Genomic DNA, 22,139 nt, shown 5'->3' with positions numbered 1-22,139 from the left:
TTTTCTATAGACCCTAAACTTCAACTTAGAAGTGAAAACCAAACTTTAACACCAATTTGAAATGACTGAGAAAAATTACACATGCATCCGACCCCACTACTGGCGCCCCGTCCAGCTTCGCTTCTGTTCCAGAAGCATTTGAAACTCCCTGTAAGCTCTCGCTGAGCATCTTCTTCCATCCGAAAATGTAAACTTGTTCGTCATGCATACTTTGCATTGTTAAAGTTTCATATTAAAGGTGCTTTGTGATGCAAATAAACAAAAGTCATGTAGAAATGCCTACTGTGCTAACTTCAGAAATAATTTTCTTTCTGATAAAATATGTATGAAGGAGTTTTTTTAATACAATCGTGTATTGTTCTATGATTGCGTGCCGTCTTCTTCCCGGCCTTTGTTGGAACGATGCTGCAAGTCTTTGCGTGTTACCCCCCATTATGTTATGAAAATAGGTGGATGGAAACGCATTAAAATGTGATTACGAATAATTATCTAACTTGTCAAACAGAAATCAGATGTTCGGTCTCACAGAAAACATCCCATAATGAGCAGGGTAAAAAAAAAAACATACAAACCACAGCGCTGCCACTGCAGAGCACTGATTGATGGAGACACAGTTGTTTATACCGCAGGGTGATTTCACCTTTGCACAAAATACTTTGATGCAAAACACTTCTTTTTTTTTTCAAGATGCGTCGCAGGGAACTAAATTAAGTCATCAGCCCTCAGAGGAGAGAGCGGCACAGCCGTGGAGAAATGTTCGGTCCCTGCTCTATCTGCAAAGAAAGCAGAGCAACATCAGTGCTCTCCAGAACGATGAATGAGTCACAGGAGATCACACAAAGCCTGACAATCATGCGCCATGGAGAAGGCAAATAGCCAGACGGAAAAGAACTGATGCCGTTATGACGGAGCGGCATGTAGGCGGTAAGATCTGTGACTTCCATTTCAGCTCTCTTGCCATCTTAGCACTCCCACCCACCACCTTTCATCAAACAAAGTGAACCCTGGGCGGAGAAAGAAGACTTCCACTCACACATCCGTCTACAGTAAGGAACTTCCTTGGGGATTAATAAAGTATATATCTATCTATCATCTATAACGCAGCGAGGGGGCAGCGCCCCTGCTTTCATGGTAAAGGAATCACAAAGTTGTGCCTGGTACAGTCGGGCTGTGTGGGCGGAGCCGAACAGCAAAGTCCCATTAGGAGGTCAAGCTTTCGATGCAGACTCCGGGGCAGAGACAATGGAAAGACTCGGGGAGACAAATCAACCGCTAACATGCTCTGCAATGTCTTTCCCCTCGAGAGACTGGATGTCAGGGTAATGGAAGTCAGACCATTTTCCTCTCCAGTGTTTCTTGTTCGGGCTCGTTTCACTAGATGACACCAGGATGAGTGATATCTGGCTTGGTGTTGACTGGTGCCAAAGTGACAGGAGATATACCACTCACCTTCACTCTACTGTACTCTATACGGCAAAGGCGTATTTCAATTAGCCAATCAGAATCATTTGCAATCAATGTTCTTTTACCCTTGATAAGACCGCAATGAATAAGGGACAGGAAATAGTCAAATATGGCTACTATTATCATAACTAGATTAAAATGTCTTACTTTGTCTAACAAACTAAATATATTCAATTACTAATGATTCAAAACATCTGGGGAACTGGGACCCGAGAACAATGTTTAAAAAAAAGAAGTAATTTCTTCTTGAAAAATGACTGCAGGCATTTGTTGATTATCAGAACCATCGCAAATTCTTTTTATATAAATCAATCAATCAACTGATTTGTTCAGCTTAGTCAAACATTGAACACAGAAATGGCCCAGCAGATTGGACGATTTGTTGCATGAGTGGAAGGATTGCCGACAGTAAATACATCTGACGAGAAAATGAAGCAAATCAATCAAATACGTTCAGAGTCTGTGCTGATTGGTCTGTTTCTATCATTTTGTGAAGCTAGTTTTGAGATAATTCTAAAATGTGTAAACACAGGTGTCCATCTATCAGTAGAAAATCCAGGCTAATTAACTAAGCATGAATTATTTTGAGTTAAACCCTGACACGTGTAGGAGCCATGGGCATTTATTAAGGCATGGCATTGTTATGGACCGAGTTTTGTCCAATCTTCCGATTGTGTTGATTTTATATGTTTGGCAGCAGCAAAGCATCCACGATGGTCAAATTACACTTTTGACCGTGAATTTGAATAACAGATTGTATGGGCTTTTGTAGAATTGCCCCCACTTGAATATAAAGTAAAGAGAAGGGAATGCAGAACAGGTTTTCTTAAGGTGCCATCAAACCAAGGTGAGAGTAAACTAAGAGGCAGTAAAGATTTAGCATTAAACCAACATTAACCGTAAACTGCTCACAGACAAAGGATTTTTCAGGTTGACTACAATCAGCCCTAAAAATTGTATTGTAAAACAAAAACGTGACAATACACACTAAGAGTTCACATGTATGTATGTTACATATTTCTACACCTTATGGTTTGGTAATATGCAAATGAAAGCAGGACAATGCAGCATGCTCTTATTAACAAAACAATCCCATGGCTGATTGTCTGTGCGATATCACCAGCTTTCTCCCGAGCACAGCTGAACCGACATGATATGCACTTTCCATTCCTGAAGGTTTAATGTGTATCTGCCGTCTGCTCGACCTCGTCGCTCTGAGGAGGTTTATGTGCGGGGGCTGAACCAAAGGCGGAAAGGATGGATTGATATTCCAGTCAGACCACAAGGCTGTTGCTGGAGGCTCCTTTCAAACCGAATGTGAACGGCGCTCTGAAGCCAAGATGCAGTTCCGAAACGAAAAGCACACCGCAGAGTGGATGGATGGGCAGGGCTGCGAAACCGCCGGCTGGTTTCAGTCTGAAGGATTTTAACGTCTTCTGATATTTTATCTTTTGATTGGATATCGGTCTTTGCATGAAAAAAGGTTAGGTTTCACACATTGATTTGTGAAAACGAGGAAAAGACGAAGAGAGACATTCAAATTGTAAGAATTAAACCAATAAGGGGATAGTACAAGACTCGAACATGCAAGATGATGAGAAATATCAGAGCACAGGATGAAATTCAATTGTGATATGAAAAAGAAAAACCTGCGGCGAACTAGACAAGAGCCCTGGTGAGTGACTACCGCCTCACGGCCCCTAACGTGAAATTAGAAAGTTAGCAGCAAGTTATTGTAAGAAGACAAAGACCCGAGGAACAAATTAATTGTTCCCCTGAAATTTATAATCTGGCAGAGGCAGAGCTTCTGATCTGTTTTCAGTTTCCCTTTTCTCATCATGAATAGCCATCTAAATGAATCAGTGCAAATTGGGAGATGGGTTTCTTTCCAACTATTACTAGTTAGTTACCAACTACAACTATGCCACATTACTACATCCCCCATATTACAATATTTGAATAACAAAGCTTAAGTCTCCTTTCCATACACAATTATGCCTGAAATAATTAAGTAAATATTATGTTCATCAGAGCAATACACAAAATATGTCTCAAATGTCAGCAAATAAATATCACAAGTTTCCAACGCGACTTCTTAAAATGTCTTGTTTTCTCCATCCAACGGTCCAAACCCCAAACATGTTTACTATTAGACCCTGAAGACTAGAAGACTAATAAACAAGTGAATATTCAAGAAGCTGGAGCAAGAAACATTGCTTAAAAACATTACTTGAATGATTAATGTATAATCACAACAGCTTGTGATTAACTTTCTGACAAAGTAATCCTTTCAATGACTAATCATTTGTAACTTCATGGAAATTGAAATATTTTTTGAGGATAACAGAGACAATTGCTGCTTCTGTACTAATTGACTTATATACTTTAGTTCAGGGGTATTAAATAATGAGTTCACGCTCAGGACACCGCTAAGCATGAAGCGTGTGTGAAACAGAAATTAGAGCAGAAGTAACTAACACGCCCGCGGGAACCTCATCGCCCGCCAGGACCACGTAAGTCACCCGTAGTAGGGCATGCTCTAGAAATAGCACGAGTCACCATGGAGCTTTGTCTAATAAATGAAGTTGCTGGTCCTTCTTAAATCAAAAATGCTTGCCTAAAATGTAGATTTTTAAATAACAATATATAACAATATGAGACAAGGAAGCGAGGTGTAAGTTTACCCCCAAACTAAAGAAAACATGGCAGAAAAGAAAGGAAAACACACTAGTTTCACAATGATTGGGAGGAGTTCTCTTTGCTGAAATGTGTGTGTGTCTCATTTGCTCGTGTTTCACAGTTGCGACGGCAAAGCGCACAATGTGAAGAGACACTTCAGTGCGAGTCACAGAAGCTTCCGTGCTACTACCAGCGCCCTGCGGACTGAAAAGGCCTGTGAACGAGGCCGCTGACAAAACCGAGTGGGAGAGCAGGTCTTGAAAGAAGTGATGATGATAGTTGTGGAAATCATTGTTAATAATTATTGTGAGGAATAATTAACATTGATCGGACACTCTCTTTACATATATTATTATTATTAAAAGGTGATCTGTGTAACTTTGTAATTTAGGAAGCTCGTATCAAATAAGTAGCACTTCGTACTACTCGGTTCCCTTGAAGTCGCTCTCAGTTTCTAAAAGGTTGGTGAGCCCTGATATAGTGTGGATGACGAGTTACTACAACACAAGCTCTAAAAACGTTGATGCACATCAGGACAGTTGAGTGAGCACAAGTTGGTGCGACAGAATAGTGACATGGGAAATAATAAGTGTTATGCAAAAATAAGCCCTACAAGGACTCATTTCTCATGGAGCAGCCAGAGATGGGACTCCACTGCCTGTTCGACACCTCGCCTGCCCGTCTCCGCGAGAGAAAAGAAAAACCACAAACACACAGCGGTGCCGAGCGCAGCACACACACCCAGGCACGTTCATACAGACAGAGTGTGAAGAGGCAACAAGCAGGAGGCAGCTCTACATTGGGATCTAGCAGCATGCGTGCCGTCTACTCTACAGTAGGAGAGGAGACTCTGCCCTGAGCTCCGGAGGCTGCCGCTGGCCGGAAGTCGCAAAGAAAAGCACGCTTGACTTTCTTTTTCTTTTTTTCAGGGTGCTCAAAGAATTTGCTTCCCTTGTTAAAGTACAGAGACCAATCAAGATTTAGATATGTATCGAGGTGAAACTCACTGAATGTCAACATGTATTGTATCAAAACATTGGGCATTTTTAGTCAATAAATACATAAAGAATAACTTTAAATAAATTAAATGGATGGATTAAGCAATGCTATGGCAACGGTAGCTCCAATTAATATTGCTACGTTATTGTGCTAATTTGTTGTCATTACTACCGTATAACTAATAGCATATGACAGAATACACTCATAGCTGGGGACCGGATACATTTGTGGGGAGCGGACCTGAAGATGAGATCTACCCACGGCCGCCCAGACGGCTAGACCAGCCGGACCCAACGCCGCTGTGAGAGGATCAAGAGGTAGGAGAGCAGAGATGGAGGCTACGACCTGAGGCTACGACCTGAGGCTATTCCACCACCCAATCTGTGGCTGGCTAAAGTCCCATTTTTAATTCTGCACTGAATGGGCTACAACTGCACTTTGTTGTGCATCCCTGTATTACATAATGACAATAACTTAACCTTGAATCAGCAGATTAGTAGTCTATTAGGCAGTCAGAAAAAAGAAATAGAAAAGTTAGATGTTACACCTCGTGTGCACGGTCCACACAAGGCACAATAAACAGAGATGTTGTACTCATGACACAGACAGTGGGGACGGGAAATTTAGCAATTTCCTAAATATTGACTAAATAAAAACATTTCCACCATAACTTACACAAACTGTAAGGTGATACAAATGTAGGATGCTCCTCTTCATTCACTACTTCACTCTCACTCATTACTTTGCTTACTGTGGACCGTTTATACTTATTGTATCGTGTGATGACTGAACAGAAATATCACTAAAGTACAAATTCCTTTAAGTTGTACTTAATACAGCGTTTGCTTCAATGTACTTACATGCCCCCACTGAGAGTACACACAATAGCATAAAAGTATCACTGTATTTCATACAGCTTTACATGAAATACAGAGAAAAGGTGCGACTTCAAAATGAGTACTAAACAGAAATGATTCAAATAACCTATATATTGAACACAGTTATGTAGAGTTGTATTATTATGGCAGCAGTGTTGTTTGTTTCACAACAGGAGAGCAAGGATGTTATTACCACATTGGGACACACAGCAGACTATTCACAGCAGGGAGACAAAAACTAAAAAGTCCAAAGAACATTTTGAATAAAAACACCAGTTGACCTGAAACAGAAGATGTTTGTTACCTTCCTTGAGTACATCGGCTCCGGACATTACAACGAGAACAAATCAAATGAGCCTCTCCTCTCTGTGTCTACCACATATTCACCCGCTTTCTCTCCAGTGAATCAAACCGTTACTGTATAGATGTGCTGTGCATCATCCGATGTTGCGTAATGTCTTGGAGGCTTTGAAGAAAATGAAAAAAAAATATCAAAGCAAACTCAGGTAAACAGAAATTAGTCATCGAGTCCATGTTGTGTTTTCAGCATGTTTCCCTCTGTGAGTGGGTGCAGCTTATTCTTGAACCGTACAGTGGAGTGGTGCATCACCCAGGCAGATGAATGCTGGATTTGAACTATTTTCTCAAACTGAGTAGGACAAAAGTTGTGCGCCACGAAAAGTTTTTTTTGTGAACATTCCCACATTTTGCTGTTAATTATAACAAATACGATGCTGCAGGTTTACAGGGCAATAAGGCAGATTGAAAAGAAAGAAAGGTACACTTTCATTTCTCCCCGTTTGGGCTGCAGTGAAGCGCCTGGGGAGAAACTGGAGTTTCAGTGTCTTAAGGACACTTAGCCATGCAACTATGGGGAGAGTGGGAATCGAACTGGGTACCTTGTGGTTACGGGGTGCCCACTCATCCCCATGAGCTACAGCCGACCCCAATAGAGATGATATCTATCAAAATGCTTATGAAAATATTGTGAAGTGACATAATTGCACAACTTCATTTGTATTTGAGCTGATAAAGAGGGCGTGGATTCACCACAAACTGAATCCGATATCGAGATAGATAGATATGTACTTTATTAATCCCCAAGGGGAAATTTGTCGTAACAGTAGCAGCACCAATAAACTAAACACACAAGAATAAAAAATAGAATATAAAAAACAGGGATGAAAGATAAAGATGTATACAAGAAGTATACAAAGTAAAATAAAATAAAATATATATGTATCTATACAACATATATGCATACACAATACAATACTAATGACAGATTAAATTAAATATAACAATATTAAATATAGACAGATATAGATCAGATTCAGCACGATGACTAAGCTCAACTTTGTGACCGCATACACATAAAGGAGACGTTGGAGACCCCGGATCATGCTTCTCAATCTCAAACACCTGCAGACTCAACAGCTGACAGAGGTGCGAGGTCAGTGAGGAACATGGAAACCTGCAGACTGACAGCACTCCGCTAATGAGACATGCTGCTTTCATCTGGCCGGGCCACTGGAAACCTGCATAAAGCAAGACTGAGCTCAGAGTGGAGCAGCAAGAGGAGGACAATGAGGGGACATTTACATGGATTCAAGGTCCGTTCACGACGATTGAGCCGACTGCAGAGGAAGATGAGTCAGGTATGCAGTCTTGTCATTAAAGTCATGTTGGCTTCAGTTACCCGATACACTGTGCGCCAATGTATGAGACGGTCCTGAATGAGAGCGCATCCTGAAGCTCCATTCTAGATCTCTGTGTTAAACAGAGACCTACGCAAACATACATTCAGGATGTTAACCCATAAAGGGATCTGTCCGGGGGATCGGTTTACAACAGTCGATCGCGCGGACGCTTATTTTCATATCGCCATTTATTCTGCATAGCGGAAGTTTCTCTGGTCTGCATATCAGGGCAAAACCTACGAGTGCCAAGCCATCCCCTTCGGGCTCTCATTGGCCCCGAGGGGATTCAGCAAGTGTGTGGAAGCCACTCGGTCTCCATGACGGAACAGCGGCATCAGGATATTCTCTTACATCAACGACTATCTAATATGCTTCCACTCACGAGTGCAGGCGGTCAAAGATTCTGCTACGGTGATAAATCATCTCACGGATCTTGGGTTCAATATAAAATGGACCAAGAGGCGGGTCGAACCGGCGCAATGTACAGATTACTTGAGTCTCAGCACAAACTCCCTCTCTCATCGCGTCACGCTGTGGGAGGCAAGAATAGCGTGCCTCACGCAGTGTATTTTCCTCTTCCAGCCGGGGAAAGCTGTGTCGTTCAGACGATGCCTTCGCTTGCTCGGCTTAATGGCATCAGTGATATCCGTGGTGCATTTGGGACTCTTACGGATGAGGGATCTTCAGCGCTGGGTCGTGGCATCGCGCCTGTGCTCTCGCCGTCACCTCAACCACAGAGTGAAAGTATCACCGTCGTGCATAGCTGCGCTCCGCCCGTGGGGGGACTACCCCACAGCTCTCTCGTCAGGTGTCCCGCTGGGGACGGCGCCATCCAGGGTAACCATGACAACAGATGCCTCCCTATCAGGCTGGGGGGGGCAGCCGTGTCGGAACGAACAGTGAACGGCACCTGGGACCCGAGGCTGGCTCGAGTCACAAAAACATCTTGGATCTCTGGGCAGTGTTTTATGCACTAAAGCACTTTCTAACATTTCTCCATGGGCGCCTGCAGCCCAAGGGTTTGCGGGCTCATTCCTCATGGGCCATGTTCAACGGAGTTCCAGTTCAGGATATTTGTGCTGCAGCGAGCTGGTCTACACCTCACACTTTTGAAAGATTTTACAGATTCGATGTCTCAGGGCCGTCCTTAGCACATGCTGCACTAGAGGCCAAAGTGCCAGAGTCCCTGTGATAGTCATTACGGGGCTAAACTACTTTTGGCTTTGGGAATTTCTTGCAATCTGGGAGCGGTCTATATCTCCCATCGTGAAACACTGAAGGAAGATAGAAAAATAACTTTGGGTGACTCGACGTAACCCCGGTTCTTTGATAACAGAGTGAGGTGTTTCACCAACACATCCCTCCTTGCATTGACACGGTAAAAAAATCAGTCTAGAATGATTTGAGAGGGGCGGTCGACTGTGATGATATGAGGGGGCGGGGCCCCCAACACAGTTGGACCGGTCTGTCACTGGCAGACGTGGTGTTATTGGAGCTTCTTTAGTTGGCCACGCTGAGGCGATTCCCATAGTGAAACACCTCACTCTGTTATCAAAGAACCGAGGTTACATTAAGTAAGTTATGAAAGCTATCATATTATCATTATATCAGTAACATAAAATGGTCTTGGTGTTGCTCAGCCACTAAATTGAAAAACAATTATCTTATTAAAATAAATCAATTATAAAAAATTAAAAGGCAACAATAAGAGACACTTAAAAAAACATCAACAAATAAAAAAGGCGCTAAATAGGAAGTACAAAAAAAATACAATAAATGTATCACAAAACCTTAAAGAATGCCATTCAAACATTTCCCAACAATAGCAATGCTGGATTGCTCTGTGGAGCATCTACACATCCTTAACCAATCACTCAAAACATATTTTAGACAATGTGCCTGTCAAGTCCACAGGCAGCAGTCAAGATAGAGTTGTTTGACGACTCGAGGTCCCACTTTAAAAGATAATGCTCCTTTGATGAAATGGCAGCAGCAAAGTAGCTCTCAGTACAATAGAGCGAACAGCCCACCGAACAAAATAGGGACATGTCAATAATGGACATCAGCGATTCAGCGTGATTTAATTATTTTGTATTCAGTATACACTCTACCTTTATCTCAGCTGCTGTAATTAGGTTCAAGCTCCATGAAAACACTGCAGTCACAAAAGTCTCCAGATAACTACTTCTTAGGTCTCTCTCCAAATTCAATCCCGGTTCAAAAGGGAGTTTCAAGATGAAATCTTCTCTCAGGTAAAAAACTCATTCTGTCACTCACGTCATTCTCTCCTATCTGCAGGAGAAGGGGGGTTATGGTCTAGGGTCAACCCGAGATACCGGTTCCATTAGGGGAAACTCTATTCATCTTGGGCCTGATACCTTGAGAAATATGACAAACGAGCGAGGGATATTAGATATTCTGTAAAAAGCAAGGACAAATTATTACAATCTACTTTCCTTTTGTAAAAGTTATCAAGAGTTACTTTACTAAATCTGAGTTAAATTTAATTACAGTATGCTCTCTGCAAATGTTAAGCTTATTCAAACAGGGTACACTTTGGCAAAAGTTTCATTTGTGCAGTTATTGAAGACAAATAAATGCAATTTGTATTTTATCTACTAATCTGCATTAAAACATGTTTCATTTGATGATATATGCATACATAAGCAAATACAAAAATGTGTACTGTATTTCATATTAATTATGTTTATTTTCTTCAATTTTGGCACTTAAAATAATTATCAATAATTATTTCTTAAAAATCATCCATTATTGAAACATAGGTACAAAACTAAATACGCAAAAAGCAATTAACTGTTGAACAGACACCACCAACTAAGTGCCATCAAATGTAGAATTCTCTTTTTCTAAATAATGTGTTTTGCGAGCCAAGTCCATTCAACATGAGCAAAAGGGAAATTCCAAAATGTGTTATCTGGTGGTCCCAATGTAGAATTTCTGTCGTGCAAAAAGGAGGTCTTTGTTTGATAATTGGATAAGTGAAGAAAGCATGACAAATAAATGTTCCCAATTGGTGGGAAATGGCGACATTGACGTGGAAGTGTTTGAGCTGAAAAACAGCAGCCAAGCCAAAGACAAAAGCCAGCATACAACTCAAGTCTGTGGCTGACATATTCCAAAAAGGTCTTTCTGGTTGATATGCATGAAGTGAAGGGTTGTGCTGCTATGAATTAATAAGCCAGATTCCAGTTTCCCTCGTTTTATGTGTCATACAACAGAGATATGACTGTATGGGGAGCAGATGGGAGCTGTACAGCACAATAGAGCAGTCAGAAACCAGAGAGAGTTCCGGTGACTTAATTCCTCGAGTAACATCCCCCTCTGAGGGTGGGGCTCAGTCCTTCTTAGAGGAGCAGACAGCCCAGGGTTGAACCAGGAGTAACCCAACTATTCATATTAGGAATTTTACAAAGTACAAAACACCAGGATATTGGTATTGGCAGAGGAAGAAATGCGACCACAACACAAGAAATATCTAAACTGTCACCCCCTTCATATACTTTGATCATCTGCGAATGTGCAGTGCCAACATTTCCTACTGATCTTGGCCCAACCAAAGCCTCAAATTAATTGTGCTCTGACCTCCCACGGGCCTGGTATTAGGGCAAAAGTGCAGGCCTTTGAGGAAAGATTAAGAGCTATTCAGAGGATAAAACCTTTGCTGTCCTCGGTCTGTGAACAGCACAGTACGACAGCCTGAGCCGTGGCCATTTATTTATTTGTATGACAACTAGATAGAAAAAGCAAAAGAATAGGATCTGAAGCAAAATACTGCAGGGAAAGAAATTAATTTAACATTTTTTTAAAAATATACTTTATAATCATTGTTGTTATTACCAAGCCTAATTTCAAGCAATGCCAGGTGCAACAATGTGTGCAATGTTTCCAGACTTACCAGCTCACAGTAATGACTTTCATCTGCAGTGTATTGTGATGCTTTATTCCACTGACATCTTTTCACATTAAGTTATTAATAATTCATGGTGTACTCATACAGACAGACAAACAAGAGATGTGTTTGACCAATCAGAGATACCCATTCCAGCAAACAGCACCATGACAGTGTATGTATGGGCTGTTAAAGATATTAGCCACAAAGCAGTGACTTTTGGACTGCTAAAAATAACACATTTAGAAACTGGGTCCTCCAGCTAGTTCTTAATGGAAAAATCTGTGACCCCAATAAATCTTGGTGGAGCTCAAAGTCCACGAAGACTGCGCTCTCACTCAGTTATACAAACCTCAATGGCCTCGCCAGCATGTTTTAGAGGAAAGAACCTGAGGCCTGACTCCAGGAGGATGCCAGTCTCCCTATTGTGGGTGAGATTGTGCCATCTACAAGACGCTGTCTTTCGATTGCTCTCTCTCTCTGGCTCCTCATCTCGGACATTAATGAAACTACACATTATATATGTACATTAACTAGTGGTAAAAATTTGGAGTCATCTGTATTTGAATATCTTTGTGTGTTTTTAAATAAATAGGGAAGAAATGGGTTTGAAAGTGAAAAAGACGCCTTTGTTCACGTTACCTTTCGTGCTGCATTAATGTCAAAGAAAGGTTTATGTCGGACACTGAAGGGCTCCTTGGTTTTGTCAATCTGTCCGGTCTTCATCTTTTCCATCCGGGATGAAATTATTTCTTTTTCTATGCATAACAGCCGAATATTGAAATCACACTGGCCGACGGGCTGTCCCTGAAACACAAAGAACAAACTTAATGTAACTTGGAAATTATATCATTACGTCATCAGACACACGTACAAACACATGCTTTCAATAGATATGAAATATAATACAAATAATAAATAATAGTCTTCCAGTAGACTGAACTGTGCACTGCCTTCAATATTACATTAATAGCATCTAACATACATACTAAATCACTTTTGGAAAAAAAATATTTACAGATTAATGTACCTATACAGCCTATCTGAAAAGCCAGTCCACTGACGGTTTCCGCCGCATATCTCTGTTGTTCAAATGATTGAAACACAGTGACTCACTTTCATCAGCACAAAAAAAAGTAGAAGCAAAAATATTTTTAGATATATTGCCAGATGGACACAAACTAAGTGTATGACAACAATCTGACATTTAACATTCCTCACAAGTTATCGGAAAGGAAAAGTGGGAGCTCAAACTCGGCAACCAAGCTGCCATTTCTTTTGCAGCCAAGAGACAACTTGATGAGGCAAACGTTCTTTACGTCACTAGATCATGATGTGCAGAAAAGACTGTTTTAGAATGCTTTCCCTCCATTTAATTTTTTTTCTTGATGACTAATGAGTTAATTCTTTGCCCCTTTGTATAAAGGCCGTGACTACATTTTTTAATTTTACACAGTTAAGTATAATATATGATCACAAAAGGAAAAATTATAATTGCTAATGTAAAAATAGAGTGGAATTTTTTTTCTCCCTTGGAGTACCTCAGGGATCGATCTTAAGGCCCTTTCTTTCCCTAATGATTAACACGAATTTCAACATTTCAGCGGAGTCCTCCTCCACCATATGATAGTTATTTATCCTTAATGTTATACTCGCTGTATGCATGCTATTACATTTAATGGTCACTGTAATATAAGTTTACAATGATTGATTATTTTCATTCCAGATTTATCGCCTACTTATTCTCTTGAATACAGACAAAGCATCACGAGAGAGAAGCTCAAACCAGCAAATGTAATTATGAACTAACGAATTATAGACCAACTGTTGCAGCTCCAGTGGCAACCTTTCTTCAAAGATGTGTGTTTAACTACACGTGTCTACATTTATCTTTTTTTCCTTCTTTTTGGACAATGTCTGTTGTTTTTACCGTTTAGAAAAAAGATCTTCCAAAAACAGAAAACAACATTAAATGAAACATTTACACCTTTATACACGAGTGGGTTCTGAATCAATATTTACTGAACCGTATTGAGAGTCACTGAGCAAGAAGATTTGACTTGGGGGAATTTGTATTCTGCTCGGTTACCGTTTGGTAAAGGCCACTTCTTTTCTCAAGAGTCGTCTTTGGACGATTGGACCACAGGGGGAGGAAAACGATTCATTTTCAGAGGGGATGAGGAGGTGGATGGCCAATGATTAGATGCAATTACAAGACTGCACTGTCTTGTGAGTCACACATATTACACAAAGCAGTAAAAAACAACCAAAGCAGTCTTATGTAAGCAAGTACAATGTCAAGCCTTATAATACTTTTCATATAGTGTGCGACTACACAAAACCCGATAAAAAAAAAGATGTTGTGAAGGGGAATCATTTCTGAGAAGATTTAACTTATTATGTCTCTAAACTAATTATGTCTCTAAAATCCAGACGAAATTCAAAATTGGAGAAACCCAAGTCAAATTAAGTATTAAATCAACTTAATGAATCTATAGTCAAACAAAGTTAAAATAGAATAGATATTGGACTAGAAACCATCAGGTGGCTTGGTATGACAGACGGCCACGTTGCCGCGTGTCTGCTGCATGTTGAAGTCGGCGAGTGTTTGCCAAAACAAGGTGATAATCCAGCAGTTTGCCATGAATGTCTCGTTTTTACAGTCGATCCAATGAATTGCTCAATGAATTAATCACTCTATAACGGCAGTTTGGCAACTGCAAATAAGGTCATGGGCAAATAAAAAGTTTGGGAAATCTCAAATGGGCATCACTTTGAGGACTTTTTCTTTTCTTTTTTAGTTTCACAGCAAAAAACAACAACACAATATTCTCCTGGAGCAACAGCTGGTATCATGTCCCACACATTCTCCACCGTCTGTCAGCAGTGTCATGAGGACAGGACAAGATGGAAGTGTGGATGATTCAAGGCATGTGCTGTCCACGCCTGCTCAACAGGAAAAATACAGTCGAGGGAATCTTGTTAATCCAACATTTCTGTAAATTAAGGCCGATCACATCGGTGAAATCCCCTTGTGATTGTTTTGCTGTGGTACCGGACGGCAATACGTCGTGACGGCTGCCATCTACTCGTTTGCACTGCTTCACTTTGACTTAATGTCATCACTGTGGGTTTGAGCAAGACCAGAGCTTCAACCATTTCTGACAAGCAACAGCTTTGTGTACTGTTACTGATACTAATCGCTAAAGAAATGCCTCGATCTGCTCTGATGCCGATAGTGCAGCTTGCCGGAGGACACCGCTGTCTATATTGCCTCCAATTGCTATATATATGTACTGAAAACTCACAATTACAAGTCAGTCTACGTATACAATCATCTACTGCTGAAACAGTTCCCTAGTAACCTTCTCACTTGGGAAAATGTCCCGCTTGTCTTTGTCTCATGTGATAGTAAACTGAATATGTTTTTATTTTAACAAGCATCGTTGAGAAGGAATTTAGCCACAAAGAAATTGTGGGAGACATGGAACGTGAATCAACAGATGCATTCATCATAAATAAAAAGAGACTACAATCGTATTCAAGTCTAACAAGGAATGACTCAGTGTATTACTTACATAACTCCTATAATGGGTATGTGTGCATGAAAACCATACATACATACATACAGCCCTCAAGAATACAGCAAAATAACAAAACATGTTCAAAAGAAAAATCTCACAATGCTGACAATAGCATTAAACGCTCAGTGTGACTGTCTGGGATGATTTGGAATAAATTACATGATACAACGCTGAGGAAATCAGGGTTGGGATCACTCAACAGATGCTTAATGTGCAGCTTCCCAAGGGAGTGTTTTATTTACAAAAAGGCTTTTAGGCTGTTTTGGCCTTTAACCACATTCTGTATCTATTTGCATCATAAGGCCCACGCCAATGCAGATGCAGTATCTGAAGGGATATATATATATATATATATATCCTCTATGTTTCTTTGTTCTTGGTGTTGAGCGGTGTGAACACAGCATCCTTTTCTAGATCTAAATCTAAACTAATGTGAGCCGGTTTCTATCTCCCCTGAGTGCCCATCATTATGAGGTAGGGTCTTAATTATCTGGTCACTTAAAAAAGCAAATGTGTAATGATAGTGTGTTTCTTATAAAAAAGATAATCAGTATTCAATATGTATTGTAGTTCTGGCTGTTCAGTATGTTCAAAGTAATCACATTCAACTTGCACTGGGCTTCTGAATATGTCGCTGGACATTGTGGGAGCTTGGAGTGGGTTGAGGTGGTGACAGCCAAAGCAGCGTGTTCCAACAGTTGACCAAACGCCGCCTCGCAAACAAATGCACAAATGCTGAGAATTGAAAAAATGAAATGAAGAGAGATCTGATTGAGCAATTGGATGATTGTTTGAACCTTTAAAAGCAGACTATCTTTATTTAAAAAATTGTGACAGCAGCATTTAGAATGATGTGACAGAATAGATGCCGGATTGATGGATGAGATCGCAGATGCGCACCGCGGATAACCGATCAGGCACGCCGAGACACCCGGCGCATGTGTGGTGGCAGTTGTGGGAAAACACAGACAGAAAACAGACACATGAAAAACAAACGAAGTGTGTTTGTTGAATAAAAGTCACATAGTCACGATGATTCATCTGCTTGTCACAGTGAGCACACATAACACAGCTGCAAGCTCATAAGCCAGCGCGCATTGATGAGATGTCTTGAGATTGATCAATGATCGGCCGATGAGCCGGGGGAGAACTGTCAACCATTGTGTTAGTTAGTTGCTTCCAGTTATTGCGATCATCAAGTACCAGAGAGTTTGTTATTGATATAATTAATATATATTATTATATATTTATTCTCCTAGAGAGGGCGAACATTTCTAACATTTGCCTGCATACTATACGCACTATATACAGCACTTCTTCTTTTTATCTCACCTCTTTTCTGTAGTAGGTTTGGGCTTTTTCTTTTTTTCTTTAGTCTTTCTGCTTATTATTGAGAGCGCCTAACGCTTTGCATGCGGCCCTTTGCTCCGGTCGGATTGGCTGATTTCACTTCAACCTTTTATAGTTAGCTTTGAGCTGAGTAACAAAATGTAAAAATAGCTGCCGCCCACGGATTCGGAATTTTGACAAAAAACAAATGCCGGCTATCGTGACTTTGTTGACAATAGCAGCGGGTAAATATGATTTATTTGATGCGCCGAATGGATGTAGCACGTTGTTGTTTTGCACTACAGGTACCCTTTAATGCAGAGAGACTTGACTTGTTTACAAACGTAGGCTGTCAATTCATGATGATAGTCTATGTTGTCTCCCTGTAGCCTTCTGTTTCTGCTCCTTTATGAGTCTCTTCCTTGAATACGTAGATGGGCTTAGCACTCAGTCTCAGATTCAGTTAAAAAAAAGGAACAGAAATTACACATAGCAATGAGCTGTTAGATCACTGTGTTTGAACATAGTTGCAAGATAATTTGCTTTAAAAAAAGCAATTTATTTATTTTTAGAATGAAAACCAATTAAAAAAAAGACATTATTTGGGTGAGCTGTGCTAAATAAAATGTGGAGCCAGTGGTAGGTGTTGATAACGAAGTATATTAGTATTCTAAAGATAATGCAGTGTTGTTCCCTGCATTATTTATGGAATAGATAATGTAGTGTTGAATTATCAGGCCGTTAAATAGAGAGCATTACTGCCCTCTCAGCTACATTTTAGGACAAATATCCTCATAATAATCCACCTTAATCAAACTTGTGACACCACATGTTCAACAAGAAAGACAAATGTAGATAATCAGTTAAAATGCAGATAAAAGTCCCAGAAGAGTAACAAGGATGTGTTGCAATTAATGAGCAAATTAAAAAGGACTTTCACATTTCCGGGAAAGTCATTGTTAGACACGAGGTGTTCACTGGCTAGAGAGCAATATTATCTGAGCACCAGTACTCGCCTTGACCTGTCAACTTGTAAAAATGTTTTATCTGCAGTGCATCATAAGAGTGATGCGGTCGTTGATTTGAAAGGAGGGATGCAGCCGAGGGACTATTCTGAGAGTAGAAAAGCCCAGCAGAGATACAGACTGTACCTGCAGACAAACTTCTCAAGTGGAAGTAAATGGGCTGAAATCAGAAAAGCACTCCATACCTCCAAAGGTACGGTTGCTTTGGGGATTTTTTTTCAAGCATTCCTTTTTGCTTGGCTGTCAAGGTGATTAAGACAATTATATTGTCTAATTCTGCACCTAAGGTGACAATTATTTTGTGTCCACAGTTTTATTTTTAGATAAAAGGTTTCTACAGGAACATCAAAATAATGTACAAATTTGCAATTGTTATTGTGATTTCATCACATCTTGTCCGTGGGGGCACTGACAGGGACTGACGAGCTGTAACAACTTTCCAGAAAGACCAAAAAATATATATTTTGTCATACTTTGCAGGAAGAGAAGAAATAGATTCCCTCCACGTCTCAGGGGAATAAGTCAGGGTCAGTCAGAACACATCAGTGCTGTCAACATAATAACACTGACCGATGACCAGGAATACCAGCTGCTCTGACATGAACCGCGCAGTATATGCCAACACTAATTCATCCACAGGACTACGTCAACTCTGACCGTTGACTCGGCTAAATCACCGATCACGACGAGAGGACACAGAACTCTCATCGCGCTCTAATCAAAAGAATCCCAGGACTGTGCTGTGTGTGACTTTCCGAACGAGTGAGGTGTCACGTAAGGCCACGGGCCTTACGGGTGGCGGGTTCTCCCCGCTGCTGCATTTCCATCCTCGGTCTCGGGATGGAGCCTCGGTGCGAAGGAGCAGCCCCCCATAGATAATGGAGAAGGCTAATAATGGCCGGCTCGGATCGATAAACTGTGCTGCACTGATGACTCCGGGGGAGGGGCAGGGTGTGTGGAGGGCAGCCGCGGGAGCTGCTAACCCCTGCACCATCTTACGAAGACGTTCCCCTCACCACCGGAGCCTTTATTGAGCCGCTCTCTGGTTTGATCCGATCAATAGAAAAAAGGAGGAGACAGACAAACAATAATTGCAGGAGCAACCGCCTCACACTGAGGTATTCATCAAGTTTGTAAGTAAGACGGCTGAGGCGTGCTAAGAGCAAACCATTTGTCCCAGCTGGACGTGAGCAGCGAGCAGATCAGCTGAAGGGATGAATTCATTTGCCGTTTGGAAAAGTGTGAGCAATTAACAGCCTTTTAATGTTGTCCTGAGGCGGTTCTCAAGAAAGAGATTTACTGTAGTTTCTCCTCTGAAAATTAACACCGTAAGCAGGATACTTGATTACTATAAGCAAAATAATCAAACAGCATTTGTATTGGAATGATTCTGTACCAATGCTTTTGATACATACAAGCGGTTCTTCGCCGTCATCATTAAGCAGTTAACATTGCAACAGGAAAAATATCATATTACACATGAAAGCCAATTTCACACTTGCAGATTTGCCAGGAGAATTTCTGCTACCCAGCTATAATGCAATGTAATGGACTGATGGTCAGGTTTACTTGGACCCAATACAGTGACGACGATGTCAAAAGTTTGGATTAATATTGAAACACATTTTAGTTCTCATCAAAAGTCAATGGAGCTCAGCAAAACCAATGTTAGTGTTAAAAGCACAAAGACCTAGTTTATAAATAAATATTCAGTGTGAGTCAGACGCCACTCAGCCAGTGTGGCGCCTAAGGTACGGTTTAGTAAAGCTCAGTGCATGACAGGGTGTGGGGGTCAAGCAGAATCAAATACTGAGGATGAACACGTCTGTGCTGCCGACTGAAGAGTCCAACGGGGAATTGGATTTGTCAGACTTCAGGATAAGGAAATCCCATCAACGCTTTCATCCCACACCTTGCACTAATTATGTATTCTACCGACGGCTGATGGAACATGACCGCAAAATAACAATTTCCTCTGTTGAACTCGCCCCTCGTAAACAGTACATTAAAGGGAGCGGGCAGAAGGAGCTGCTGATTGACCACACACGGACCACACAAAGACACCGCTTCCGAGGGGCTACTCACGTTGAATTTGATGATGTCGTATATCAAATAGCGGGGGACGGGCTGACCGTTCACCTTGTCGATGATCATCTCCTGCAGAGATAAAGAGATGCATATTGTTTTTATTGAGATATGCATAAACAATTGAGAAGAGAATATGTCCGATATGTATATAGAAATAATCTGGACATTCTTAACATCACATGTGCACATAGTTATGGAGGAAGAACACAGTGGGAAACCGGGGGTGAGTGCTCTCAAGAGGATGCATGTTCAGAGAGGAAGATGCCTGCAGCAATGAGGGGGGGGGATAGCAAGGGATTGGGGAGATGTGTGTGCGCCGTGTGTGTATCTTTATGCATGTGTGTATGTGTGCATGCGTGTGTGGTGGGGTCTGGTAAAGAAGGATCTGAAGCAGAAATAGCATTGCACATCTATGATGCAAGACCCTCAAGTTGAAAGTCAGGTGAGGGCTGCAGCAGTGATGCAGGACAGCCAACAGACACACGGGACGTTTTCAAAGAACTGTTAAGCAACCAGGAGATGTTGTTGTGACAGCAGAGAGGCAGACGTCACCGCCGCTGTGGAAAGTAGGGTCTCAACTCGGGTGCTTTGCGTGGTAAGAATAGATAAGCGGAGCACGACATTTATTCCCCCTGGCCTCATACAACTTTTAGGCGACTAACAGTGCTCTGCTGCTGTAACCGGCATGTCGAGGGTTAGCCTTGGAGCAGTCGCAGAAAGGCTCGGCATTTACATGAACACTTTGACATCCATTTTGACTAACAAGCTATAGTGTTCGGATCGGGTGACAGGTAGAGCCTTGTTATTGATTATAAATATTAAAAAGAAAAACAGAATGAGCAAAAAATCGGATGCTGCGGGTCATTAAAATGGGAATCGGTGCGTCTGCAGGGTGCGGCAGATGACAAGGTTTACAATTTACATCAAGCAAACACACGGACCGACGCGGAAGCAAACACGCCCCAAAATTCTCTTTGACTCTGAACATCGCCTCCGTGAAACAATTCCCAAAGCTGCCTCCAAAATGCACATCAGAAGAAGTGAACTCATCCAATGAGTGTCGACTCGCTAGCGGAAATAATTCTTCACTTTATATTTAGCGATAGGTGCTGGGGCTTTTCAAACAGCCCTCAAGAGTGCTAGTGGCAGTCACCGGTGAAGGCCCTCTGGCACTGGCTTCACTGGTAGGGGAGGATTGCTTCCAGACTATTCTGTATCTATTCATAGTTTGGTACAATTAACAATTACAGATCAAAGAAAAATATTGTAGATGTGCATTCCTATTGGATGACATGACTTTACTTGATCAGACAAAAGACCAAAAATCCACAGTAAATTGACGAGAGCCAGACTGGAGGAGTGGAGAAGAGGAGTGAAGGAGGAGTGAAGGGCAGGTTGGACAGTAGCAATGATGTCATTCCAGGAGACTGCCATCACTCTGCATCCGGTGCACTGAACCGCTTCACAGACAGAGAGCAGCAGATGAAAACATTAATGTGACCAAAGGAAACCGCCAGGAATTCAATCTCCACTGTGCACTCTTCCAATATTGGAACTCAGGTTGATGTAAAGCTCATTAAAAGCAACAAAACTGCGCGTCGAGACAAAGACCAGTGCCTTTAGGCCAAAGATGAAACGTATCAGACAACACAGCTGGGCTTCTAGAGGGCTCGCCACACAGCCTCTCTGAACTGAGAGCCAGAAGCATCAGCAGATGAATAACCAAAGTCAAAACAAAGCTTGTAGCAATCTAAACACACGTCTGCACCGCTTCCTTCAAAGGAACACTAATGCGCTGCAATTAGATGTCCTGCCTGATGAGGAAACTAAATGCACCTCATCAATCAGCAACTGCTACGCCAAGAGGAGGCACACACCTATGTTACATAAATTAGCCAAACTCTATTACAAAAACAGGGCCGGGAACAAAAACAAACACAATCACAGGCAACGTATCCGTCATCTCTCCTACCGGAATACCAAACATAAAACACTGCCGGACATTTGTGATCAAATCTCGGCGGAGATTTCCATTCCCGCGTTTCCAGCTAGGGAGCGTGCTCGTGACTCCTGCATGTGCACCTGCTGCCGGGGAGTTGTTGCGTCACCTCAGCAGCACGAGCATGCCAATGACAGTCTGAGCCGAGTATAACAGGAGAGGAGAAGTCAGCGTCACCCAGGGGAGCGTTACAAGACATCGCGGTGTGGAACCGCGTGGCAGCAGCGACAGAAAACTGTCACAACGGTGGTCATTTTTTTCCCGTGTGCCGTCTTTTACAGGCTCTACTGCAGACTAAAACATGCTATTCTTACACCTGCGGTTTGGCAACTGATGTCAATTATTGCGAGTGTGTCAAGGTTGGAGAAAGAGGGGACATGCCGTTTCAGTCAAGGGAGGAACAGATATGGGTTTTTCAGTATGCAAGAAGAGAAGCTACCATGGCACATTATAAAATATGTATATATAGCAACCCAATAGCAAG

The 22,139-nt window shown here is 41.6% G+C and overlaps 1 protein-coding gene across 2 annotated transcripts in view; it reads right to left on the bottom strand.

The window, feature by feature from the left end:
• rngtt (RNA guanylyltransferase and 5'-phosphatase) overlaps nt 1–22,139 on the bottom strand; it is an 85,258-nt gene that overhangs the window by 39,435 nt on the left and 23,684 nt on the right. For both annotated transcript variants that reach the window (XM_056428863.1, XM_056428864.1), the window contains exons 10-11: nt 19,654–19,725; nt 12,273–12,437 (exon numbers count right to left, since the gene is read on the bottom strand). In XM_056428863.1, the coding sequence (XP_056284838.1) occupies nt 12,273–12,437; nt 19,654–19,725 (237 nt within the window). The remainder of the gene's footprint in view (nt 1–12,272; nt 12,438–19,653; nt 19,726–22,139) is intronic.

This window comes from Pseudoliparis swirei, chromosome 12, assembly GCF_029220125.1.
Source record: "Pseudoliparis swirei isolate HS2019 ecotype Mariana Trench chromosome 12, NWPU_hadal_v1, whole genome shotgun sequence".
Lineage (NCBI taxonomy): Eukaryota > Metazoa > Chordata > Actinopteri > Perciformes > Liparidae > Pseudoliparis > Pseudoliparis swirei.
Note: the sequence above shows the minus strand (reverse complement) of the source record. Positions and strands in the feature narration are given on the sequence as shown.